The following is an 18,395-nucleotide window of genomic DNA, read 5'->3' on the forward strand; positions in this document are numbered from 1 at the left end:
GTGTGGGTCTAGGAGATTTCTGCTTAAGTCGTCTGCCAGTGAATTTTGATTGCCTGGCAGGAACTGAGCTTGCAGATGGACTTGTATGTCCAATGCCGTGTTCCACAGAGCCATGGCTAGCCTGCAGAGTGGGTAGGAATGTGCCCCCCCCCCCCCTGCTTGTTGATGTACCACATAGCTGTGGTGTTGTCTGTTTTTATTAGCTGTTGTCCTGGAAAGAGTAGGGATCTGAAAGCTGTCAGGGCATTCTGCACAGCTAGCATCTCTTTTTGGCTGATGTGCAGATGAATTTGCCTTGGGCTCCAGTGGCCCTGAATGCATTTGCCGTCCATGTGTGCTCCCCAGGCACAGTCTGGTGAGTCTGTGGTTAGGGTCTGGGTGGCTTGGGGTTGAATAAAGGGCAGTCCCTTGTTGAGGTTGCATGCTTCTGCCCACCAAAGAAACTCAGTCCTTAGACAGGGTATGCTAGGAATGACTGTTTCCAGGTCCTGAGAATGTTGGCACCAAAGATTCAAGTACCACTGAAGTTCCCTCATATGCAGTCTTGCATATGGAATTAGCAATATACATGAGGCCATGAACCCCAGGGCCTGCAGTATTTTTCTTGCGGATAGTTGGGTTCTGGTGGCCATTTGAGTAAAGCTGTCTGTCAGGTAGGCTTGCTTTTCTGAAGTGAGGAATGCCATCTGGGATTTGTGTCCAAGCTTGCTCCCAGGAATACAATCCTTTGACTGGGTACCAGTTTTGATTTCTTTTTGTTGATTGTGTACCCCAGGGAAGTGAGGAGGTTCTTCACAAATGTCAGGTGCTGCAACAGCAATTCATGACTGTCTGCCTGAATCAGGCAGTCATCCAAGTACGGGTAAATTTGAATATTTCTCTGTCTGCAGGATGCAATGGCTGGAGCCAGGCATTTTGTGAATACTTTGGACATGGTGGATAAGCCAAAGGGAAGTGCAGAGAACTGATAATGCATAGATCTGGCCCTGAAACGTACATACTTCCTGCACGACTCCCTTATAGGGATGTACAGACAGGCTTCTTTAAGTCTAAGGCGACTAACCAGGCATCATTGGTTAGTATAGGTAGAAGCTGTTGCAGGGTAAGCATTTTGAATTTTGGTACTACCAGGAAGGTGTTGAGAATTGAAAGAGCCAGGACTGGGCGCCAACAGCCTTCTTTTCTGGGTACCAGGAAGAGTTTGGAATAGAATCCTTGACCTATCTGTTCCACTAGAACCGGCTGAATAGCTCTGATGGAGAGCAGGGATAGAACTTGGTTTTGAGCATCTGCCCACTGGTTTGGGGGAAGGTCTGGGAACCCTCTTGGGGTTGGCAGTGAGTAGAAGTAAAATGTGTAGCCCTGGGATACAATGTTGAGGACCCATCGGTCTTGTGTGATGGACATCCAGTTTTCTGCATGAAGGCAAGTTTTCCTCCTAGGGGGACAAGCAATTGGGCAGAGGTGGGGAGTGGAGTGGAGAAGTCATTGTGAGTTTTTTCCATAAGGAGGTGGCTTACCACTCCCTGCTTTGGGGGTGGGGGCACTCCATTGCTTAGATCTCTGCATACCCTGAGACTGTAATTTGGGTGGTCTGTTTCCCCTGGGCCTGGTTTGAGATAGCCAGGAGGTGGCTGGAAAGGACCAGTGTTTGGAAGGGCAATGCCTACTGAATCTAGGGGGTTGCACTTGTAAGAATTCTTTAACAGTCTGCATAGACTTAGCTTTTTCTTCCATCTTTTTAAGAACCTCTTCTGCTTTGGTGCCAAACAAACTATTCTTGTTCAAAGGAGCGTCTAATAACTTTGATTTGACATGGTCTGGCAAGGTCTGCTACTTGAGCCAAGCATATCTTCTCAGTACAGAACCAGTGACTGCTGCCCGGCAAGATGCCTCTAGGGCACCAAAGCCACACTGAAAAGAATGCTTGCTGAGTTGGCTTGCAGAGTGCATAAGCTCCTGCAATTCCTTATTTTTTGCACAGTCTGTAAAGGTTGCCACTTTTTGTTTAATAAGTTCCATAATATGTTGCTGGTACTTCAGCATGTGAAGCTGACAATTTAATGCCCTAATTGCAAGAGTAGCAGAAGTATATACCTTCTTACCCATCTGTCCAAAACTCTGAAATCCCTGCCCGAAGGGGTGGGATTCTTGTCTGTAGTTGCCTTGATAACTTTAGCCCCCTGGGAAATGATCTCTGGGTCAGCAGTAGGATTCTTGAAAAGAAATTTGTGTGTGTCAGGTAGTCTATTACCTTTCTGCTTTCCTAGGGGCAGGAAGTAAAGTATCAGGAGTAAGACTGGATTCCATAAAAACATCATCAACAACCTCCAGGACAGGGGATATTGCTAAAGGTCTGTGGTGTGGCAAATCTAGGAATTCCTTGAGCCTCTTTTGGACTGAGCTTAGCCTTGGCATTCCCAATGGAAATGCTCTCTTAAGGTATGTAAGATTTCACCAAAAGAAAAATCCTCTGGAGAGGAGGCAGAGGGAATGGATTCCTCTGCATCTGAATCCTCATAAGCAGATAAGGGCATGTCTTCATAATCAGATACCTCAGAGTCATCGGACTCCTGGTCTGTTGAGGCTGCAGGGGACTGGTCTCTCTTCCTCTTAGCAGGGGAAGGCTTACTTCCCCTAAATCAATGTAATAAGGTCTTCTGCCATTCTAAGCATTTGTCGTTGAGGCATGGGAGGAGGTGCATGTGCTTTGGTCGTTAGTTTTCTGGGTGTAGCGCGTACTCATGGCCTAAGAAACTCGGTAGTTTTAGATAAAAAAGAAGTCGGTTTGAGTTGAACATCAGTAGTGCAAAGAACTGCCTCAGAAGCCGGTGCCTGCACAGCGGCTCTGGACCCATCCAAGGTAGAAACATCTGCAGGTTCCATAGTCAAAGAAGAGTCTTGCGGCATACTGGTCTCCGAATGGGTCTCGGTAGAGGCCTGCGAATCCATAGAGGCAGGCAGCAGGGGCAGCGAAAGCACCTGAGTACCAGCGAACTGGCGACTAGCTTAACAGAAGTGCCATGGGCAGCTTTGACTTATACGGTCTCTTTCTTTATCCTTACATTTTTTCAGAATATTGGTAGTCTGATGGCTTACCGAAGCCATTTTGGAATACAGAGATCAAGAGCGGAAGAATTTAGAGACAAAGAGAGCCCGACGACAAATGGTTCGGGTGTTGAACAAGGCACAAAACTGACAGCAAGGTACATCATGGTCTGGGCCTAAACAGGTGATGCAGTAAGATGAAAATCTTTGTGTGGTATTTGCTTTCCATGGGCAAGACAATTGTTAATTTTTTCTGACATTGGTTAGAGCAAGACAAAGGCTCCCCAACAGGGTACTTAGCTTTAGAAGACTTCAGGATTATTCAATTCGTAAACGAAAATTCACGTAACGGCCGACCGGCACTTGCGAACTGCTTCTGCTTCGGGCTCCTCAGCAAGAAAGACTGGATGTAATGGTGCCGGATGCCTGTTTTTATACCCCTGATGACCTGACGTCAGTACTGGAGTGACAGCAACCAACGCAGAAATACTAAGTCTCTGGTATTCAGGCCGAATGAAGGCTACCTGCAGGCAGATAACACAAGTGTGATGACTGCAACAGTGAAACACGAACATCTATACAAGGCACCCAAGGGCGAGCTCTGACAACAAATTACAAGATTGCTAGTATCTCTCTACTTCTTATGCAACCACCCATACAGATTATAACCTTGGTTCTTTCATTTTTAAGATGACTCTGCTCGAGTAGTATTTCACTTTAAGACTGATGAACATCAGGTGAAGGATTTTGCACTTAATGTTAGCCTACTACACAAAATCTACCATGTAATCACAAACAGTTCATCTGTGATCATGTTCAAAATGCTCCTTGTAATGTCGGACATGGAGACATCAGTTGGGATCCCCTACTCATCAACCTTCTGTTTTGAGAGGGTACCCCAACTATCCTACTTTACTTCCTGGTACCAGCCATTCTTCCATCACCCATTCAGTTATCTTTCCCCAGCTCCAAGCCCCTTTGAAATGTACATCAACATCCTGCATTGTACTAAGCCAAAAGTATTAGTGAGGTCTATAAACACATCCACAGGGTTCTTTTGCCAAGTTACAGTTCCACCTGGTTACAGAGAAGGATACGGTTGAACTGACATGATCTGATGGCCATACACAGATACTGGTTCCTATTCTTCAGGCTATTTACCTCAAGGAAATAGACTAACATTTTCATAATCTTCCCTGCTACTAAACTGAAGTTTACAAGCCATCTTTCTGGGTACTTGTACTAACCTGGTACAAGTAAGACTTCCTTCCAGACCCCTCGAACTCTGCCAAGCACACCTGTTAAGCTCCCAAACATCAGAGGAGGTACACCATCAAGGCCTTATGCCTTACCTTCTGTAAGCTTTGTTTCTACAGTTTCCTTTGGTTATGAGATCTCATGTTAGATGTGCACAGATGCCTGGATTGCATTCAGCAGTCTGACTCTCACTGCAATCCATCCATCCTCAACCCCTTTTTCACGTTTTGCACATGGGGGTCGGGGTAAACCTTCAACAGTGACAATCATCTCGAGCCAAGGTTTACACTGTCGGGTGGCTAACCCTGCTGCAGTAGTTCATCCATACCACTCACTCGCACACACACTTGCACCTACACCAATTTACAGTGACCAATCCATCTACTGCATGTCTTTGGAATATGGAAGGAAACTAGAGCACCCGGAAGAAACCCACGTGACCGCAGAGAGGACATGCGGACTCCGCACAGAAGGCACCCCAGCCAAGAATAGAACCAGAGAACTTCTTGCTGTGAGATGACAATGCTAACTGCTGCACCACTGCAGCCATCCTGACTTTCACTGCAGTCACTAATGTGCATATATACCAGGAGATGCATTTAAGGAATGATACTGCAGTATTCCAGGGATTCCTCTTTTCTCTGGGACACAGCAATCTCACAGTGGGTATATAAAAATAACAACAGTGAATGCAGCCCCCATTAGCGATTTTTCTAATTGTGACTGCTTTGCAGCCAAGTGATTGCAATATTTTGCGAATGCACTTATGATGATTGATGACAGTACCCTTACCATGGGGTGGCAGCTATTACAACTTCCATGAAGTAATCTTCAGCATTACATTTCCTGTTTTAATTTATTCAGCTGTTTCCTATTTACATTTAATTTATTTATTTGTCTTCGTTTACTGGGAAAGTCTGATTGGCTAATACCTATTTTAAACAGAGGCCCAGGAAAAAAGCTCCATTTGCTTACATTGCATTATACAAAGTTCCAGTTAAACACAAAGTACTTGTATTTCCATTTACATTTATCCACAAACAGTAGTTACATTTATACATTCCAAGATTTTACAGAGGTGGAAGCTACTAAAGAGAAACCCATGTGCAACTTAGTGGACTGTACATTTATTCAACTGTAACTTACTTCAATAGATGATTTCATGTATCTGTTTTAATACTTTCTGTACTTCCAGACTGAGATTAAAACTGGTCACTGAGATTGGATCTCAAACTGTACCTCAAACTATACATTCAAATACATAAATAACATGAACACTTAATTGAAAAAATGCTTAAATTGTCCTGTCAGGAATATATCCCCTGATCTCCTTCTGTAGTTTCTGAACCACCATTTTCACTTTCCTTAATTCATCCATACACCTGAGGAAACTATTCTCTCAGAATCTTACAGATAATTCCATCTTCTGTCCAGCCTTAGACCTTACCACCACTTCTAACATTTTCTTAATTCCTTCACACCCCTGTCATACACACTCCTTTTGCTTTTCAACTTCTGGAATGTCCCCTTTTTACTCTGGCTGTCCTTTTACTTCCCTATTGAACCACAGTAGTCTCTTCATTCGAGTATGGTCTTTCTTGTTCTTTTGTTGTTCTTGGTTTCCTATATCCTTCACATAAGCCTAACCTTGAAACTCTGCTCCCTTTGCATAGCTCCATTTGTAACAGTCTCAAAACATTTCTATTGTTTTTTGTTTTTTTTAACAGTCTCATCTATTGGCCCAGTTCAGTCTGTCCGCCTTAATCTTCCTTGCTATAAATCATACACAAACATGGGCACTACTCTCTGGGAATGTCCCTACATTACATACTGTAACCTCCCAATCCTTTTAAGTGCAACACTGATAATAATGCCACCCTCTCTTCTCATTCCAGTAATCTTTCTTCTGATCTTATCCCCTGTTCCCCCAGTTCCATGGTGTGCATATTTTATGCTGAAGTCATCTTTTCTTTGGCAATGTTTCTACATTCATTATTCACAGTACTGCTGACACCCCAGTTGGAACAATAACTATCTGCTTATATTGACAGTAAATGCTACTGGCGGAATATAATAAAGCAGTTGGCAGAAAAAGGTTGGGGGAACACAATGAAGTGAAGCAGTGGTCAACTGTGGCATTAAGAGTGTATGCTACACTCCGTTTCTACACCATGTGTGACATCATAGGAGGCACAGCACCAGAAGGTGATTTTTAGGGTGTCACTCTCATATTACATACACAGTTAGCTTACAGCTTCAGGTGAGCCACAGAATATATGTTCACAACACTACATAGTACAGTTTCTAAATCATACCACAGACGGCGTTTTTTTTTTTTTGGTTATCACTGTGAACTGTACAGTCTTTCTGCTGCATATTTTAGACGTGTAAAAAGGACTCGCCTGCGATTTGGAAATAAAAGCCAATCTTAAGCAACCAAAAACTATGCATTAGACTCAAGTAATTTACATTTATTTACATAAAATGTATTAAACCTGTAATTTCAAAGAGAAAAAAGGTTCACCAGAGATCTGGGAAGACAAAGACACCTGATTTAGTGCAGGTTTCAATCTATGACTATGATGACACATGAAATTCAAACCAAGACCTCCAACTCTGGAGCCCAGCATCTTAATCCTTACGTTACACTGCTATCTAAAACAGTCAAAAGCTTAAAACTGCTTTTTGTAAAAAAACAAATTCCCTCAATGGCTTTACAAAAATAAGAATGTAACATCTAAGTTTTGTAAAACATCTCTGAAATGAAGCAGTACTTAAAGAAGTTAGAATAACACATCCCTACCTGCTTTAGCATTACAGGGTGAGCCCGTGTTCTCAGAAAATGAATGATCTGTGAAAAAGAAAAAGATATCTCAAAAAGGAAGTATAAAAACTTTTTTTTTTTAATTTATATGCATCTTAACACAAATGCTTAGGCAACAGTCAAGAAAAAAAAGAGGTACATAACTTTACAGCAAACTGTTTTCTACAATATTTTAACCTTTGCGTTTGCTACCAAGCATACTTTTCCCTTCTGCCAGCCACACTACCATGCCTCCATGCCTACTGATATGTTCATAGGTTCATAGGTTTGTACTAGGCTATCTGCCCTAAGGCATTTATAAGCCTAGCCAGAGTGTATGTGGCTTACACCACCCCTTAGGATGAGAATACTACGCCCTTTTAGGGTTTAGTTTACTATGCCTCTGTCTAGTAGTGACACAGAGATGACCCCCGGGGTAAACCTACGATCTCCCATACACTCGTCGAGATTTCTCTTGAATAGAGTCAGTGAGGGGCTCTGCCTAACATGGACTGGGATTCTGTTCCAGAGTGTAGGGAGCCTCTGGGTTATGAATCTGTCCCTCCAGCACGTCCTATTTATTTCTGTGTTGAGGTTTAAGTCACTTGTTCTCGTGGCTCTGATGGATTTGGATTTTCTGAGGTGGAGCATGTCCATTAATTCAGGATTGGACATGGCCTTGTACGTCAGGCACAGATCACCTCTGAGTAGGCGGTATGCGACTGAATAGAGCTGGAGTTTTTTCAGTCGGGCAGCATATGACATATGTTTAAGACCCTTTATCCTCTTGGTGAGGAACTTTTGGGGTCTTTCCAACTGCTGCAGGTGTCGGGTGAGATACATCCCAAATGGGGCATTGTACTCAATCATTGGCCTGATAAGAGAAGAGTACAGGGGCACAATGACCTCTCTTGATCTAGATGTGAAACCCTTCATGATAAATTGGGCAATATAGAAGGTCTTCCTAACCACTTTGGCAATGTGAGTGTCAAATGAGAGGTTACTGTCAACCTGGGTCCCTAGGTCCCTGATTACCTCTTCCGTACTTAATGGATTACCGCCTATGTGGTAATTTGTCAGTACCTTGTTTTTCCCAAAGGGTATGACTATACCTTGTTTTTCCCAAAGGGTATGACTATACCTTGTTTTTCCCAAAGGGTATGACTATACATTTTTTGGCGTTCAGCTTAAGGCTTATGTCTCGAATGCACAAGCAGCCCACCTGCATTCCTGCCCATCACTTCACAAACTAAACAATTTAGGTATCCAGTCCAGGGTGAAGACAAGTTTGCGACCAATCTTGAATGTTTTAGCTATAACAAGAAGTATCGAGCTACAGTCATTATTTTCAAACTTCGCTCTAAGCTCTAGGGTAATGTGTCGGTATGCTGACTGGCATGTACACAAGGTGCCCTTTTCCACACAATTAAACTGCTTTTCTTAAATATTTTTGCCGCCTGTGCAGTTGGCCATCTGTTGCTGCTGGTTATCCATGATCTCTTGTCAACAAGAACCACTTACCCAAAACCTAACAGACACTAGTGGATGGAGAGAACACTATTCATACCAGAAAAAAAAGCTCTACAACAGATTTAAGTTCAAGCCACATCATTAACCTTTTGGTAGACAGCACTCCCTCCCACAACTGAGACAACTGCAAACTAAAACAGTTACATTTTCAGTACTGTTTAAACAAAGATCCTGCTACTTGCCATACAATTCCTCTGCAATACAGGATGGAAACCAATTTAAAATTGGTAACACAGAGGAGGACTCAAACCTACACACAAAACCTAAAAGGTACATTACAGATGCACGAGTGTCACACCTGCAATGGTAGTGCAGATATAATGGGACAGAACAACATGGAGCTATTGCAGGAAAGCCATACTTGGATGTGTAACTCTGAAAGTGAAAAAACAAAAAACTTCTGGCAGGCATGGATTGTGGTTAACTGAGAAAAACAGTTCTTTTACTTAACAATAAACAAACCAGAATTGCATTTGAACCAATGGTGACGAGGAGATATGCATCGCAGTGAAACAAACAGTAACTCAGTAGCAGTAAGGTCCTTCTTTGAGTACATGCCATACTGAATCAATACTCAAAAGCTGGTGTTCATGCCCAAGTAGGAAGTATCAGATCAAAAACACAAATGATTAATCAAGATCTACCTTGACATTTCTCTAAGAAACGTTGCTTAAATATCTGTTAATACACCTGTATCTTTAAGCTATAGTAATTATACAGCTGGTAAATTAGTTTTACTACTTAACACCAGAACAGTCCTGCTCTGGTTCCTGTTGTTGCAAAATCAAAGAAAACAACTACACAAACCAAAACCAGAAAAGTAGATCTGAATACCACCCATTTGGAGCACACCAAAATACAGGATATAAACTGGAACTTACCTACAACAGAAAGCAGTTATGATACAACATTTCATGGTACATGCTGTAAACCATTAAACATTCTGCACACCTGATCAGCTGTGATTCCATTGGCAATGGCCTGCTGGACACTCTCCCTAGTCAGCTGGGCCACCACGAGGTTAGGGAAGCGATACAACATCTCTGAGAAAAGGGCTACCAAAGCTATTTGCAGCTCCGACTCTACAGAACACAGAATGCAAAAGTCAGTACCTGCTGCTTTGATATGAAGATAGGCTATGAAAAATACATCAACAAATGTGCCAAAGGCAATAGATAATCTAAAGCTGCACTTACAAACAAAAATTGCAGACAACTCAAATGTAAAAGAAAATGCTCAAAAATTAATAAATATAAAAGATGAATTTGAAACCAAAGAATGTTAAAGGGATTTTGTATGAAAATATCAACACATTTAGATCTACACCCATCTTTTGTAGTTGAAACATGAACAACAAAATATAAGGACTGGCGGACAATCTACGGCTACTTGGCTATACATATATTAATTAGGCTGGTGGGCTGACTCAACCACTCAGGCAACACACACCACACACACACACACCACACACACACACACCACACACACACCACACACACACACACACACACACACACACACACACACACACACACACACACCACACACACCACACACACACACACACACACACACACACACACACACACACACACACACACACACACACACACACCAAAAAAGTTCAAGCTTCCATATAATGATTCTGCACACAGTGCTACAAAATATGACACTAGAAATAAGCTGCCTGTGCAAAGCAAGAATTGTATATAAACCTACACAACACGTATACCACAAACAATAATGAAATTAGTATACAACATAGATATATATACAAATTGTTTACATAAAACAAAGTAAATGCTTATGTGAACAGCATTTCACTATGTCAGGCAGGCCACACTGCTGCTAGATCCCATGACTAAGAACGGAGAAAACATTTGATGAAAGGTAACAAGCTGAATAGGATCTCAGATTCCCAAGTGTATTTACATTAATGTACTGCAACACATATCATGCGGTGGTGCAGCGGTAGCGTTGTTGCCTCACAGCAAGAGGTTCTCCCATTCGATTATCGGCTTGGGTTGGGAGTGCCTGTGTGGAGTCTGCATGTCCTCCTCGCGGTCGAGTGGGCATTCAAAAGACATGCATTGCATGGGCGTGCCTTCGTTGAAGGTTGGGCGTCAGGCTGGCAACTCGACACCATAAAAAACAACTGCCAATCATTAGCGGACCGGAGTTCCGCTGTGGCGACCCCTAACCGGGAAAAGCCGAAAGACAAACATATGGACTGCAACACTGCAGTTGTATGAGCCATTGTTTTAACCAATAACTGTACAACTATGAAGTGGGGTGTGGGAGAAAAGACCTCTCCCCACATAGAGGTTCATAGGTGTGTACTAGGCTAATGGCCCTGGGGCCTTCACAAGCCTAGCCATAGGATTACCCTGGCATTGTGCCACCCGACCTTAGTTCCCAATGCCTCTGTCGAGTAGAGCCACTGGAGTTATCCCCGATGTGAATTTTCAATTTCCCATCCATTCACCAAGATTTCTCTTGAAGAGGGTCAGCAAGGAGCTCTGCTTGACATGTATGGGAAGTCTATTCCATAGCATAGGCAGTCTCTGGGTTATGTACCTGTCCCTCCAGTATGTTCTGTTGATTGTGGAAATGAGGTTGAGGTCTCTGGAGCGTGTGGTGTGGAGGGATTGGGATTTCTTTAGATGTAGCATTACTAACAGAGCTGGGTCAGACATGGCTTTGCAAGTCAAGCAGAGATCGCATCTAAGTAGGCGATATGAGACAGAGAATAGAGTTTTTTTGAGTCTGCCTATCTAGGACAAGTGTTTAAGGCCTAGGATCCTCTTTGTGAGGTACTTTTGCGGCCTCTCCAGTTGTTGCAGGTGTCTAGTGAGGTACATGCCAAATGGGGCACTGTACTCAATGATTGGCCTAATGAGGGAAACAATGACCTCTTTCTTCCTGGATGCAAAACCCTTAGTAATGAGATGTGCCACACAGAAAGACTTTCTGACCACAGTGGCAATGTGGTGATCAAAAGAGAGGTTGCGTTAAACCTGTGTTCCCAGATCTCTTATAACGTGTTCTGTGTTCAGTGGACTACCATCAATGTGGTAAATTCATGGGAGCCTGTTTTTTTCCAAAGGGGATGACGACAGATTTTTTGGCATTGAGCTTAAGGCCATGGTTCTGACACCAGTCGTTGGTCTCCTTGAGGCCATTCTGTAGGATGTCAACATCACTTAGGGAGTTAATCACAGCTCCCAACTTGCAATCATCTGCAAACTTTGTCAGCCAGAGTCCTTTCATGTTGGTCTGGACTTCAGAGAAGTATAAATCAAACAGGAGAGGACCTAGGACTGAACCCTGTGGGACTCTACTTGTGACTGCTCGTCAGTCTGACTTGGAGTCAGCTACTTTCACACAGTGGATTTCATCTGTGAGCCAGTTTGCAACTCACCTAGTGATACAGAGGTGGATGCCTAGCGTAGTGAGTTTTTTTATGATTCCTGAGTGGGGAATGGTATCAAAGGCCTTGGCAAAATCAAGATAAGCTGTATGAACCACATTGCCTTCATCCACAGCTCTGGTGACTGACTCAAAGAAGTCGACCAAGTTGAGCAGGCATGATCTACCCGTCACAAAACCAAACTGTGTGGGATTCAGAGTTTGGAGATTCCCTATATCTTTGTTTATTAGGTCCATGATGATGTGTTCCACAGCTTTGCATATCAGACTCATCAGGCTAATGGGGAGATGGTTCTCAGGGTCTGTAGTCACTCCTCCTTTGTGGAGAGGGATGATTGTAGCAGTGCACCATTCAGTAGGGACAAAGCCTGAGGTGAGTCTGTGATTGAACAGGGCACACAGTTGAGGTACCAGTTCACTCTGTAGTTCATGTAGAACACTGCAACGGATATTGTCAGGTCCCATAGACACTGTATTCTTGGCCTTGGACAGTGCTGTTTTAACCTGTGCAGCAGTAATACTGGGTGCCTGGCAACATACTGGTACTGTGATTGGTCCTTTGGGAGGGGGGTAAAGTTGGCACTGAATCTGTCAATAATCGGCAATATCTGTTGGCTCGGTATAGGAGGTACCACTATGCAGTAGCTCAGAGCAAATCTGGGTATTGCCATGGAGATTCTTTACATAACTATAGAAGGTGCTGTGGTTGTCTTTACTATCTGCTGCAGTTCTGTTTTCATAGCTAGCTTTAGGGGATTTGATGAGGGATCTCAACTTTTTGTTGAGGCTGATAAGGGAGTTTTTCCAGTCTTGGGACTTCACCTTATTCCACACAAGATTCCTCCTTCTGTTGTAGAGTTTGTTTATGGCAGGGGGCCACTAGATTGGCTTCCTTTTTTTTTGGGGGGAGAGCATCTTGGTTCTACTGGGCATTGCGAAATCCATGCATTTGTTTACATGTTCGTACAGTGCACTGGTGTATGATTTGGTAGTAATGCAACTATTCGCCATTTGTATGGGCGCAGTAAAGTTAGCCACCTCTGTTTTTAGGAGCCCAAAGTTAGCTTTGGAGAAGTTTTCCATGGTGATTACCTTTGCGGGGGTGGGGAGGGATGTGGATTTCCAAGGTGATTAGTTTGTGGTCGGATCTAACTAGGTAGGAGCTGACTATTGGTGTAGAGCAACAATCGCCCATGTTAGTAATGACCAGGTCAAGGATGTTGCTACCTCTAGTGGGGGTAAGAACGGGCTGGTCCAGGGCACTAGAATTAATGAATTCCAGGAAACGTTGGGCAAGTGTATTGGTACATGAGTAGTTTTCCCAGTTATTGGAGGGACAGTTGAAGTCACCTAGTATGAAAGTGTTAGGTTGGACCCATAATATTCTCCAGGGTGCTTAGGAATATGGAGTGCGAGTCTTGGGATATGCTTGGGGACCTATAACAGGCTATGGCCTGAATTACTGTCTTACCCAATCAATGTTAGCTGCACCTGAAGTATCTCTGATGCGTTATGTTGTGCTACCAGTCTGGAGGTGTCTGCATCCTTTATGAATATGGAAACACCACCACCTTTGGAGCTTCGGTCCAAGTTCTGGAGCCTAAAGGTGTGGAATGAGTTATAGTCTGGTAGTGTAGGGGGTGCTTTCTGCTGCCTTGAACCAGGTCTCTGTTACAGCACAAATGTCGATGTTCTCCATTTTAAGAAGTGCTTCGAGCGAGTGCATTTTGAGATTTAGACTTCTAGCTTTGAACACCATGACCGTCAGATTACATTTGTTTGTAGCTGTTACGGTGGTAATTTGGTCTTTCAAACACTGCCTAAAAAGGCACTACAGGGGTGGCAAGAGCCTTGGTCTGTATCCAGAAACCCAGGGGTGACAGATGCAGGCCATCTCTGGCAAAGCATCGAGGTCTGTCAATCATGTCTTCCCAGGCAGACAGATACTGGATCCCCTTAGAATGACACCAGAAACTTAGCAAGTTGTTGAAATCAATCATTTTTTTCTTGCACTGTGGTATCATTCTGGGTGACGGTAGGATGCTGCTCAGGGCTAGGGTCACACCCGCCTGGGCTATGTAATCCGAGAAGTCCTCCATGTCTCTCTTCGTGTAGTCCAGGGAGGTACGTCTCAAGTCATTCACACCCACATGTACAATGACAGAGTCATACTTGTAATTGTTGTTGAGGGACCCGAGTGTGTGCATTACATGGCAGATCCTGGCACCTATCAAGCAGCTGACTGTTACTTTCTCCTTATTTAACCTAATGAGTGGGACATCAGTGTGCCTCACTATTGATTCATATGACTAGTGTGTTGGGCATGCTGTTTTACCTTAGGGGCTTTGGTTGAGTGGCACACTGTTTAGGAGAGTTGTGCGTCTCGTGATTAGTGTTGTGTTGTGGTGGTCAAGTGCATTTCTGCCTTGGAGGTCTCTGCTGTTTGGGTAGATCTTTATTGAAAGCCTCCGCGAAGGTGGGTGTGTGGTTTGTGTTTTTATGTGAAGGCAGTGCTGGTGTGTGTTTTGTAGGGCTATGTGGTGCATGTGGTGCGGTGCAAGTGTTGACCTTCTCTTAAACAGCTATTACGGTCATGGCTGGAGAGTGTGTGGCTTCCAATTTGGATATACAAGTGCATCTCTTGCAAGTCTGAGTGTTGGGAGGTCAGAGGAGAGGGTTATCTGTGTACATGAGGCAGTTGGCACATTGCCTCAGGATGCCCAAGTTCACCAGGTTAATAGGAGATAGCACAGGGAACTGACCTTTAGACATGCCTGGAGGAGTGGGCATTAATAATAAGTACTGGATCTGTTTCCCTGTAGAACGTTTAGTGCTGGTAGCACTTTTGTGTGCTACAATAATTGCTACAAGAAGTCTGGTAAAGTGCTAGGCTAATAAGTTAGTGAAAGTGCAGGAGAGGAGAGAACTAGTAGATCTAAGGGAAAAATTGAAGAGAAGACTTTGGCACCGCTCAGAAAGTTACAAACAGTCCTGGATACAGCAAGTCTGTATCTGGACTAGACTAGTTACAGGAAAGGTAGGAAACAAAGGCAAACTTGGGCTTTTAAACCAGAAAGTTGAGAGAGATGGAAAAAACTGTCCCAACGGCCAATAACTCCAATTTCTGGGCCAGAAACCACTCCTCTTATGGTAGATAGGCTACTTAGTGCTTACCACTCCCACTTATAAGCTAGAAGGCTTCCCTCCAACACATAAAGGCTTGGGGGGGGGGGCTCAGAAGCTTACAAACAGTCCTAGACACAACAAATCTGTATCTGAACTAGACTAGTTACAGGAAAGGGGGGAAACCAGAGTAAATGTGGGCTTTTAATTCAGAAAGTTTAAAGAGATGGAAAAACTGCCCAAATGGCCAGTAAACTACAATTTATTGCCAGAAACCACTTCTTTCGTGGTAGATAGACTACTTAGTGCTTACTGCTCCCAGTGATCAGCTAGAAGGCTTCCCTCCAACACAGAAAGGCTTGGGGGTGCTCAGAAGCTTACAAACAGTCCTGGATACAGCAAATCTGTATCTGGACTAGACTAGTTACAGGAAAGGCAGGAAACAAGCTTAGCATTTTTTTTTACATAAAGGCAGCTAAAACAGCACTAAAAACAATTCAAGTGCAGTGCACACTTCAGTATGTAGCAATACTAGAGCACATACAGTTTAAATAAATGCAATTTATTCAAACTGTATTCTGAACTGAATTCAATTACTGTCTTATTCAACTCTGAACAGTTAAAAAGTGCCAAAACATATAGTCATCAGCTGAGAAGCATACCCAGAACACAGGAAGGGGCTGACCTCTTGCAAAAAATGCTTTACTCATGACGTCATCAGCAGTTTCAGAGGGTATTTTGTTCAACGAGTTTGACAAGGCCAGTTTTGCAGGAAGCAACAGGTTATGCATCAACCCCTCATAGTAGATAATTGTCCCCAACTATGACCATTTTAGTGTTCACTTTCAGCATTTCTTATTACGAGTCACTTTGTTATTTTTAGTATGTAGTTTAATGCCATGAAAGCAAGAACTATCAAAACAAATAAAATAATTGCAAAAAACTCTGCTGCATTAAATCCTTACTTGTACATACTAAAATACTAAGTCAAGATTTTAAACTAATGATTTATTAAACGTCATGCATGGTCAAGTTGCTTTAACACAAATGCACTTACTGTGATGCTAGAGCTGTAAGAAGTGCATCCACCTTTGGTAACCCTTAGGACTATATGCTACAGAAATCAGGAATGCGGAGCACCAAGAAATTATACTGTTCAGCCATTTGCTCTGTCGCTCTTGCCTCCATGATGCTGATAAGCTTCCATCCCTTTAGTTAGTTGCAGTGCACTTCTTTGGTATCCCAAGGATAAGTGAAGCAGGTACAGTTGGCATTCATCAGGAAAAAAAAAAACCCCAGAAAACAGGTGACAGCCATGTCTGCTGCTTGTTGGCAGGAAATGTCAGGAGACCAGCTGAGCACCCTGGGCCTTGGAAGGGGAATGGTTGGAAGTAAACATGTTACACAAGATGGATGCAGTTCTTACAGATCTAGCATTCATGTGCAAAAGATGTTTTGCATTTAATAAGAACAGACCCATCTTCAGTAACCTTTAAGATAAAATCCCAAGCTGCATAACTGGGTGGGCCTAGCTAGGCAAGCATTCTTTTGACCAAAATAACCACAAATGAAGAACATGGCTTGGAAGCAATACCTGGCTTGCAATGTTTGGCAGAAGTGTTCAGGTTAGAGCATGCTGCTGCTTTGCAAACACTGCCCAGAGGTTTTTCTGAAGAACACAGCCAAAGTGTCTACTCCCTTGGCTGAATGAGCCAGAGGTGGTGTGGGTAGGTCATGTCCTGCATTTTGGATACCTGGAGGCATTGTCTTTGTGGTACAAATGACAAGTAACTAATCTGGATTCCTAGGCTCTTTAGTCCTGCTAATATAGAATCTTAGTATCCAATGGACATCCATGAACTGTAGGAAGCACTCTCTAGTTCTAATATCTGGAAAAACATACAGAGGTTAGGGGACTGGTTTTAATTGACTCGGATGCCATTTTGGGCATGAAGGAGGTTTGTTCTGTACTAATTTGTCCTAAAAGAATGTTAAGTAGAGGAGCTTTAACAACAGGGACTGTAGCTCTGAAACATTTCTGAATAATACTGTGTCCACTAGAAAAAGTGTATTCCAAGACAGATGTCTGAGGTCAGTAAAGAAGGCTTGCGTGAATAGGAATTTGGTTAATGCTACCAAAATAAAATACAGATCCCAAGGTGGCACAGTCTCACACTGAGGGCTTTATGCAGAAGGCACCCTTTGGGAATGCCTTACATGCCTTAGCAGCTAAGTGGTTAAGTGATGCCTTTGTCAAAAATCTGGGATTGCTGCTAAACGATTTTAATGAAGGAATAGCCAAGACCCTGATTAGAGAGTTTTGCCAGCGATTTCAAAACCTGTCAGAGTGTCTGTTGAGGATGTATGTCCTATATGCTTGCCCAAGGAGCAAAATATCTCCACTCTTCCTTGTACAATTTCCTCAGTGATTGTTTCTAAGATCAATACCTCCCTGACTCAGTCTGTGAATATGGGTTATTGGCTACATCCAAACATAGAGAAGCCAAACAGACAACTTAAGGTCAGAAAGGTCTGGGTGGAGTATTAGTGCAGTGAGATATTAAACCCCTGAATGGGATGAACCTGAGAGGGTGTGCCAGCAGTGGAAGCAATTCCCTTGTCAGCCAATAAGGGACTACAAGAGTCATTCTGGATTTGTTGACCTAGGCCTTTTGGATCACTGTGAAGATAGTAGGGGATGGTGAACAAGCGTGGAGAAGTCCTGATGACCATGTTTCTGACAGGGCATCCCTCATACTGATTATCTGTCAGAATGAGAGAGAAAAAGTTATTGTACTTTGCTTGATGGTGACATGAACGACATGAACAGATCTATCACTAGCTGACCCCACCTGTGGTAGATTCTGTTCACTGTTGTCTGGTTCAATGACTACTCATGGAAAAGGAGGAGATACGTGATCAGATGGTCAGTTAATGCACTGGATTTCCTTGGCATGTACGTCACCACTAGGAAAAAGAAAAAAGTAATGATCTATGCTCAGATCTTTAAAGCTTCCTTCTAGACAGGAAAGGGGTGAACTCCTCCCATTAGTTGATGTATGATACTACTGAAAGTTTGTCCATGCAGGTGGCTAGTGTCCCTTGGGTAGGGAACTATGGAAGGTTTGTAGGGAAGGTGAAATGGTGCACAGCTCCATAACATTCATATGCTGCTCTGACTCCTGGCTTCTTGGACCATTCTATC

General features: G+C 43.3%; 1 protein-coding gene across 1 annotated transcript in view; it reads right to left on the reverse strand.

Annotated features, from left to right (window-relative positions):
- The window catches only part of GTF2H4 (general transcription factor IIH subunit 4), a gene marked incomplete in the record, with an annotated part of 405,264 nt that overhangs the window by 80,453 nt on the left and 306,416 nt on the right, over positions 1–18,395 (reverse strand). The window contains 2 exon segments of the mRNA XM_044084363.1: positions 7,109–7,156; positions 9,590–9,720. Of these exon segments, the coding sequence (XP_043940298.1) occupies positions 7,109–7,156; positions 9,590–9,720 (179 nt within the window).

This window comes from Protopterus annectens, chromosome 9.part0, assembly GCF_019279795.1.
Source record: "Protopterus annectens isolate FY-2018-M chromosome 9.part0, PAN1.0, whole genome shotgun sequence".
Classification (NCBI taxonomy): Eukaryota; Metazoa; Chordata; order Ceratodontiformes; family Protopteridae; genus Protopterus; species Protopterus annectens.